The 9,190-nt window shown below is 37.9% G+C and overlaps 1 protein-coding gene across 1 annotated transcript; it reads right to left on the minus strand.

Annotated features, from left to right (window-relative positions):
- Positions 1–7,699: 7,699 nt before the first annotated feature.
- On the minus strand, positions 7,700–8,629 carry LOC149241399 (18.1 kDa class I heat shock protein-like). Its single transcript, XM_089373951.1, has 2 exons — positions 8,308–8,629; positions 7,700–8,130 (listed from the first exon to the last, which is right to left on the minus strand). The coding sequence occupies exons 1-2, from the start codon at positions 8,513–8,515 to the stop codon at positions 7,862–7,864; spliced, it is 477 nt and encodes a 158-aa protein (XP_089230077.1). The 5' UTR covers positions 8,516–8,629; the 3' UTR covers positions 7,700–7,861.
- Between the last annotated feature and the right edge of the window lie 561 nt (positions 8,630–9,190).

Here is a 9,190-nt window from a genome sequence, read left to right on the forward strand (position 1 = left end):
AAAGTTAGTATGAGCATAGTATGTTTGCATATGTTTATGTTTTTTATGCTTCAATGAAAGAAAATATTTCTAAGCCTGTACATCAAGTACTCAAGTATGGTTGTGTGCATAATAGGCAAGCAATGTTCAAGAAGTTTTTATAAAAAACCTTAGGAATGACTCTAGCTATTTCATAGAAGATATCGTTTCCAATGGAGAAATTGAAGCAACCAATTGAAGAAAATTTTCAAGAAAAGATTGTTGTAAATTTATGTTATGAAGCTCTATGTTGACTTGCACTAGAAGAGACTATTAGCTAGAAGTATAAGGTCGTTGAACTTGTTATAGTTGCCTTCAAATAAGCTTATGCCCATAAGTCAAATACCACAATGCTAAAATAGAGTGTTCAAATCCTCATTCAATAGTTGGTACTTGAACAAATTGTTGGAAAGCTTGGCTTTCATGCTTGCAAATTAAATTTTATGATTCATACTAAGGCCGGCTCCAATTATAGTCATGTTGGCCCTCCTAAAAGACATGACCCTTAAGATATGCTCGAACAAGTATAAATATAAACCATGACTCCTCAGTTTGGAAGATAATCTGGTCAAGTACATAGAATGGATTTGAACCTGAAGAAAGGAAAGTCTAAAAGAGAACAAAGTTTGCATTGGATGGTTTTTGGGCTATATCTCCCATTTGGCAAAGAGAAGATTATGGACGTGTGAAAGACTTATATGTTTTACACCAAAAATCAGATATGTGGTTCATAACTGGAATTTTGGATCTGTGAAATAGTATTGTGGTATCTCAGATCTCGGACCTATGTGCTAACCTGTGACACTGAATTTAGACATGCAACATATTTTAATCCTCTGTGACTGTATTCGACCTATAATATAGCTACATAGCTTGGCCTACTACTGCTTCTTGGTCTTGGATTATACATTAGGCCAATGTAGCTTGGACTTGGACAATATTCTACAATTGTGACTTGGAAAGGGATAGAAGCTCAAATACTTAGTTAATTATTTTCGAACAAGACTTGAAGATTTATATAGCAACATATGAAGCATTTTTGGAGGAGTTGATAAAATGATATCTTGGAGTAGTTATTAAATATTTTTGAAGGAATCTTTCGGCCAGAACTTGTAAACATATTTGTATAAGATCCTTAACTTTATGTTGATGAAGCATAATTGAAGCACCATTTAGAACAAACTTTGGAATACAATCTTGAAGCAGCTTTTGGAGACTTGGAAAGGACCTTGAAGACTTGTTTGAAGATGATCATTTGTGTTTGAAGACCTGTCCAGAGAGAAACCTTGAGAACTATTTGGAAAGGACCTAATGAACCCTCTTGAAGCAACATTCTTGAAAACCACTTGAAGCAGCTATCTATGGAGTCTTTGTGAAGAAGTTTCCGAGACTGGAGCAACATTGTTGAAGTTGATGATTTGGAGACACTTTCACAGAGCCAGATTAAAAGGACTTGAGGAGAAACACAATGAAGACATCTTAGAAACCCTTTGAAGTTGAATTTGAAGAACACATTTGAGACATTCTTTGAAGACCTTGTGAAATTTTATTTAAGACTTGTTGAAGAGATATTTTGGAAGTCTTGAGAAACAACCTTGAAGAATTGAACCAGATTGAGAGGATTGGAGCCCTAAAAGATTGGATTCCTCCCACAAGGTTGGAGCCTTGTGAAAACCAGGTTGGAACCTAAACTTGTTGATAGGATTGGATTTGCTCAAGAAGATCAAGTTGGATCTTGGTGGTATATTATAGGTTATATCCTATTTGATTTGAAGATGGAGTCTTCATCTATTGTTGGAGCCCTAAAGTACCATTGTACCTTATCTGTTGTAAAGAGGATTAGCGTCCTCATTGCTTTTATTAATAAAATTATTATATTTTTGTACGTTTTTGTGTTTTGGTTTATTGAGTGATGTTAACTGACATAAAATAAAAATTGTAAAAGAAATATCGATTCACCCCGCCCCCCACCAATATTTCCAATAATTAGAATCAAAGTCAGTACCTTCAAGCACAACCTAATAGTTGGAAGGTAGATACAAGGAACACAAATGGCAAAGTCAAGAAGGAAAGGCAAAGGCTCCTAATATTCCGAAGATATCTCCTCCTCAGTCATGAAATCAGAAGGCAATCAAATGTGTAAAGCCCCCATGTTCAATGGAACAACTTTTGAGGTATGGAAAAGAAGAATGAAGACCTTTTCATGACCCCAGGATGTGAAGTATGGGAAGAAATTGTTACTGAAGACACATCTACAAGAGAATCTGATATAAAAGAAATGAGTACCATTCTAAGTGGCTTACCAGGTCCTATAAAAGTTAAGGTGGAGAAATGCTCATAAAGAAAAGAGCATTGGGAGAATCTTCAAGATTTCACTCAAAAGGACTTTTTCTCATGACCTCAAATGTAGAATATGGTGGACAAGAGAACAAAGAAAATCAAGAGTCAAAGGAAATAGATGAAGGCACCAATTGCATAAAAGAGGATGATGATAAAGAAAACCCTTAAATAGTATTTGAAGTAGACCTCAATTCAAAACTTATGGTTGCTCTTGAAGAGATAAGTATACAGAAAAATCAAGAAGAAGATACAAATCGTTGATCATGATCATGACAAAACAAAGGAAGAAATTATTCTTTTCAAGCATCAAGTAAAAGAAATAGATGAGGAACTCAACAAGCTTACGGAGGAAATGCATCAGAATGAGAAAATACATAATGAATAAGTCATCTCCATGACAACTCAATTAGAAGAAGCAAAAGGAAAGGAAGATATTTTGACAAGTAATCTCAACCAAAGATCTGAGGATATAAGTAAATTTGACGCAGAAATTGGTGAATACGAAGAAAGGGTCAACTCGTGGTGAGCGCTAGTATTGCAGCAAGAATGCTGCAACTTCTGGGCTTCCATCTTTACTTTTATCAACCCAGTAGTTCGTAACAAACTTGGAAGTGTCGGTGTTATATGCACAAGTACTAGTTCTCACTGTAGGTTGTCACTTGGTCAGCCGACGCAAGATCACTAGGAGCTCAAGCCAACTTCTATAGATTTCATAAGAAGCTCTATGTGTGATGAAAGGAAAGAAAGATTACTCTACAGATGCTATTCTAATTGCAGAAAGGAGAAAGACTGGAATGTAAAGCAAAACCTAGTAAAGCCTAATTAACAAGCCAATTCTACTTCTGCCAAAAACACTATGAAAACCATGAAAGAAATGCCATTACCTACTCAAGGAAGTAAACAACATCTAACCATGCTATTTCTAGAAGTAAATAAGTAGAAAAACATATTTTTGGATTTTTATGTGTTTTTATGTGAATTTGATCATGCATCTAATTTATTGTGTGTGAGTGTGGCAGTGAACAGGTGGCGTTAGAGAGCGATTTTGGAGCTTGGGAGGATGTAGGATGGTGTGGACGGGTCTTAGGAGGTCTTAGGTGGCCTTTTGAAGGCTTTTACCACACTCGGCCTTCAAAAGAAAGCCTACAGGAAAAACTACAGGAGGTCACAGGGAGACTACAGGAGGAAAACAAGAAAACTACAAGAGGCCCACAGGAGGAGGCTGAGAGAAAATTTCATTGTTTTGAGGGTGTGAGAGGGTGGAAAAGGTGGATGAAAGTTGGGATTAGGTGTTAGGGCGCCTAAGGTCTACCATGAACCACCGGGAGAGAGAAAGATGATTGGATTTGCTCAAGGAGAGAGGAAGAAATTCTATGGAAAATAAAGGAAACTAGGGCAAAATTGAGGTGAGGTTTGGGAGACCTATAGGGCATGGATCACATGGAGGGTGTGATTGTTGGTAAGCTGGCCTACTGCTGGAAGAGATTTGCTGCATAGAAATTGACAGTCAACCAAGAAAATCGAGCAACAAATGAAATGAGTGCGTCCTAGGAAAAACAGAGTTTTGCATAAAAATGGTCTAAACTATGACGTATGAAAGGAAACGCTGAGGGATGTTGCAAGAAAGGAAAGCATGAAAGAGGACTATTGCAAATTAGGAAGTGAACATGACAAAGGAGATCTAAAGCAAAGCAAAACTGGACTATCAACCTACTAAAGAGCTGCAAACACTAGAAGTCCTATGAATGAGGAAAATCTGTGTTTTTGAGGTAGCAAGAGAGTCTTTGCCTCAAATCATGATCCCAAAGGGAGGAAGAGAGGCCAAGGCACTATTTCTAGCCTTTTGAATCTTTTCTGATCACTGCTTAACCTGCTACAGAAAGCACAAATGGAAGCAAACTACTAAATCATCAAAAGCAACCTATTCTTAACCATAAGGAAAATACATCTAACAACAAATTAATCTACAAACTGAAGTAAAACATAAAAATACAAGTAAAGAGAAGCTTGGTTGATTGGATTGGTCCCTAACCCAAGAGCTTCAGCCCTCTGAGGTAACTCAGTGCTAGCTCAAAAAGGATTCCATCTTCATTATCAAAACAATAGCAAGATTACATGAAACTGTCACAAAATAATAAGCTTGAAATTTGAGCAGAGTTTACATAAGCAAAAAAAGTTCCGACCCTAGTGAGGCCCTAGGCCTCTCTACTTATACATATGAAGCTACCAACAACTTCCTTAAAATCAGGGGGGGGCTTGGCTCCCAAAACTTGAGATAACTCTCAATCATCTTCCACTTGCTCCACTGCCTTTTAGTGCATGATTCGGCTGCTTGTACTCCGAGCTGAATGAAGGGGAATTCAAAGTGAGGAGCAATAAATGAGGGGGATTCCCTCCTATAAGTCCTCTCTTATGTCTACTTCAAGTTATTGCTGCAGTTTGGCCACTAGATCCTTGACTTTGGCCTCAAAATCTATCAATAATCTGCATTAAATACATGTTACACCACATGGCATAATAACTAACTCAAATCACCCTATAAGCATAAATATAATTAGAAAATCATAAAATAGGCTAAGAGAATGGTTGATTTGACTAGGTTAGGATTTAAAATGAGCCCATATAATTACCCATTTATGAGGCTCATCATCACCCCCTACTGAAGGTGTTTCTCATCCTCTAAGCAACCTAGTCAATCTCTTCATCTTTTATGGCCTTGGTGGCCTCCCTAGAATTCCAGGCTTCTGATGTGGTCTACTCATGTTCTCCATAAAATCTTGTTGTTCTGTCTATGTCCTTCCACTGCTCCTCTTCTTCTTTTCTGCCTTCCAGCATGCCTAATAGGAGTGGAGGACTCAATTTGAGGCCAATTCAGTGGACCTTTAGCCTTTGCATGGAGTGCTTGTACATTGGCACTCTTTTCAATGCCTCCCTCAGCCTCATTGGGGAATGGTATTCTCTGATCTGCAAGTTGTGGGGTAGGGTGTTCCATCTTCTCATGCATGCATGCACATAGTCATCCCCAAGTAGCCTTTGCATATCTTCAAAGTGTGCAATGGCTTGTGCCTGATTGGCTAGATATTTAGGGGCAATCTGAGGGTCATTGGCAAGTAGGTTGTGTGTGCTGATGAGTGCCATAGGATCTGATGGCTCAGCTCTTATCATTAATGGTTCATTCTACTCTTTTATCAACAATCTTTTCATTTCTGCTGCCCTCAATTCTTCATGGTTCATCCATGAGGCCATGGCCATTAATTGTAGATCCCCTAGCTTGGCATTGGGGTCCCACACATTCATGTCTGTGAGGGCCATGTTGTGTAGGTAGAACTCTGCCATCTTTGCTTTATCCTTTGAAGTGCTTTGGTCACACAAATCCATGAACTTCTTGTAATCTTGGAAAGGCATGGTGCCTCTTTGTACCAAAGTTTTTATTTGGAATTGGAGCCATTGATCCTTTAGATAGAGGCCATAAGACTTGGTTGGTGTTCTACATTGTAATGCTTCCATGGATAAGCTAGCCATGTATGCCAAATGAGTCTCTTTCTCCTGCAACTGCCTCCTTAGTATTTCATTCTCATTCTCAAGGTGGCTTCTTGTGATGGCTTCTCTATCTCTGAGAGCACTCAATTCTCTGCCCATTTCCCTGAGTTTGTTTTCCATGTGGCCAATATCCTCAACTCCTTTGGACTTGGCTATCTGCATCCACCTATGTGTTCTCACTCTCTCTTTCTCCAATTCGAAAAACAGTGGAATTGCAAATTTCTGTGGGATTATCTTGCCTCCCTCAAGTAGATTGTAATAGGAGGCAAGACTAGGCTAGGGGTCAAGTTCTTGTAGCTCTTGTGCTTCCTCTTTCATCTCTGGATGTCCCCCTATATTTTTCTCAAGCTTGGGTCTCCTGTAGTTGGGACAATGTCTCTTGTAGGACTATTTCAGCGTCCTGTAGGTTTGGTTTGGGGTCCTGTAGAACTGCCTTTCCCTTCCATGTAGAAGATCTTGGAGTCCCTCTTTCATAGGTTATAGGTGTCTTAGAAGGAGATTCTTTTACCTTGGCAGATAGTGAATCTTCAATGGTAATGGGAATCTTTGAGGAGAGCCGAGATTTGCCTATTTTAATTCTTGTGCTCTTCCTTGCTTTGAAATACATGGAGGTTTTTCTTTTCCTCTTCTACTTTGGCTTGACTAGTGTAGAGATGGCAGTTGTTGCTTCTCTTTCCAAAGTTTCAAGGGACTCTTGCTATGTCACCACTAGCTTCATCTTCTCCTCCTTGTTGTTCTTCCTCCTCACTGATTGACATCATAGGTTAATGCCTTTATGTCATCCTCAGCTATCATATTTCGGAAAACTTCCCATGCTATAGGGAGTATAGGGAGTGTAAGTGTATGGAGGGCTTCTTCTACTAAGATTTTGATTAAGCCATGGTGAGCTAGCTGCTGTGAATTTCCTGCTTGTACCTTGGTACTGGAGTCAATGGAATTTCCTGCTTGTACCTTGGTACTGGAGTCAATGAGAGAATGAAAGAGAAAGTAAGAGATATTGAGCTTTTGAGGTGTTGGGGTATCCAGTCATGGAGGATTCTAAAATGATATGCATACACAATGTTGTCCCTCCCCTAAAAAAACTCATTCCAATCAAAATATTAATATTTTGATTTCACATGGAAAAGTATATAATACATTTTCATTAAAAAAAACCAATTCAAACTAAACCATGATTTAAAAAAATAAAAATAAACATAAAAAACCCCATCCCATTCCATTCAAATCAAATTGAAAGTATATAATATGTTTTCAATGAAAAAAAAACTCAATTCAAACTGAATCATGATTTTAATTTTAATTAAATCATCAAAGTACATTAAATTTTAATTAAATCAATCAAAGTATAGATTTTAATTAAATCAAACCCCTCGTTTAGTGATCCATTTAATTCATTTCATACTTTATTATCATTTATTAAATTTATTATTTTAAAATTTTAATAAAAATAAAATAAAATTTAAATCATTATTACTTTAATTCAATATTTAAAATTATATTCAGCCCGTTGTTATTTGGTCCAATCGCCTGTAGAAAAAATAAACTTTTAATTTATAACTACTTTTTGAAATATTTGAATCAATCAAGCATATTCTCACGTTGAATCAATCTTTAAATGAACGAATTTTAAGAATAGCTCCAGCCTCCTCCCAAGAGACTAGGACATCCACAAGAACAAGAAGCTGTGTCCAGCATTCAGATAAAAATGTCGATTTATTATATTTCTTTCAACATTTTTTTTTTGAAAAACACATTTATCAGCAACAAGAACTTGCTCGAACGGCTTTCAATGAACCGGGAATTTACATCCAGACCCTCACAAACACATCTAATTGAAAAAACCAAACCCTTAGCCACACCGAATCCAGACCCTCACAAACGAATGGAATCCCCTATGACTGTAGGAGGCGTAAACTTGGACGCACAACAGAAGACGCCATATCCCCAGTAATTTTTGTTTCAGTTAACCAGAGATTTGGATGGCTCTAACCTCAGGTTTAGGCTGAGGCTGTTTGGGGACCGTAACAGTGAGCACTCCATTTTCTATCGTCGCCTTCACCTCCTCCACCTTGGCATTTTCCGGCAGACGGAAACGCCGTAGAAATTTCCCGTGAGAGCGCTCAATGCGGTGCCACTTGTCGTTCTTCTGTTCTACTTCTTTTTTGCGCTCGCCACTTATATGCAGAACTCGGCCGTCTTCCACCTCAATCTTTACCTCCTCTTTCTTCAAACCTGTCAAGAAAGAAAAGTAAATACCACGCAGTAAATACAAATCCCGCCCTCGGAAACCAAAGAAACATGAATTCTTTAAAAGAGGTGATTGAATTAATACCTGGAAGATCGGCTTTGAAGATGTGAGCGAAGACAAAAGAAACATGAATTCTTTAAAAGACGTGATTGAATTAATACCTGGAAGATCGGCTTTGAAGATGTGAGCGTCGGAGGTTTCCTTCCAGTCAATCTGAGTGTTGGCTATGGCTGTCGCCTCATCCCTTGCAGGGTGCCCAATGTCCCTGGAAAAGGGAGAAGCCCCTCCTTCAAAAGGATCCCATAAATCGAGTGAGAAGGGATCGAAAACACTGGATCTCCTGCCAATGAAGCGAGGAACGAGAGACATGCTTGCAACGAATATCGACTCAACGAAATCAAGAATTGGAAAATTGATACTGCAAATATCAGATAGTCTAACGCCTGAACGGTTTCTTCTTTGTTCCGATCAAAGAAGGGATACCGAAGGAGCATTTATAGCATTAGAGGGAGTTAGTAGAACTTTCAAGAATGAAGGTTCTCAAACCTTCCAATGCGTGGCCATACGGGATTGTTCTAGCGACTTTCTTTTGAAACGTTTACGGACACGTATCTTACTGTAGGCCCCTTTTAACTTTGAAAGGTTATTAATAATTACCTGGCCATATAGCATTTAATGAACTATCGATCCCTCGAAACAATGTGATTTCTAAAATAGGAAATCGCACTATCACATTCATCACACACTCTCTAACTTCACTAAACTTCGACAAGGAAAGTTATCTCTTTTTTGGAGAAAGATGGATATAAATCTATCTCAAGCATATGTGGAAACGAATGAAGGTAATTTTGTTGAAAATGTTCTTAATTTCAATGGATTTTTTTAATAATTATGGAAGGATTTTTAATAGGGGGTCCCAATCACAAGTTTTAATTAATAAATTGTAATATAGAGTTGTTTCAATGGTAACTGTGTTTACAAATTCATTTTTAATGTTAGGATTTGCATAATTGTATGATTTGTGAAGTCACAATTGTATTACTT

Source organism: Pinus tabuliformis, chromosome 8 (assembly GCF_031772625.1).
Source record: "Pinus tabuliformis cultivar Carrire ecotype Pingquan chromosome 8, CPIR1, whole genome shotgun sequence".
NCBI classification, from domain to species: domain Eukaryota; kingdom Viridiplantae; phylum Streptophyta; class Pinopsida; order Pinales; family Pinaceae; genus Pinus; species Pinus tabuliformis.

Coding starts and splice junctions, on each gene's coding strand:
- LOC149241399 (XM_089373951.1), bottom strand. CDS start 8,515: ATGTCTCTCGTTCCTCGCTTCATTGGCAGGAGATCCAGTGTTTTCGAT. Junction 8,131..8,307: donor CTTCAAAGCCGATCTTCCAG/GTATTAATTCAA, acceptor CTTTCTTGACAG/GTTTGAAGAAAGAGGAGGTA.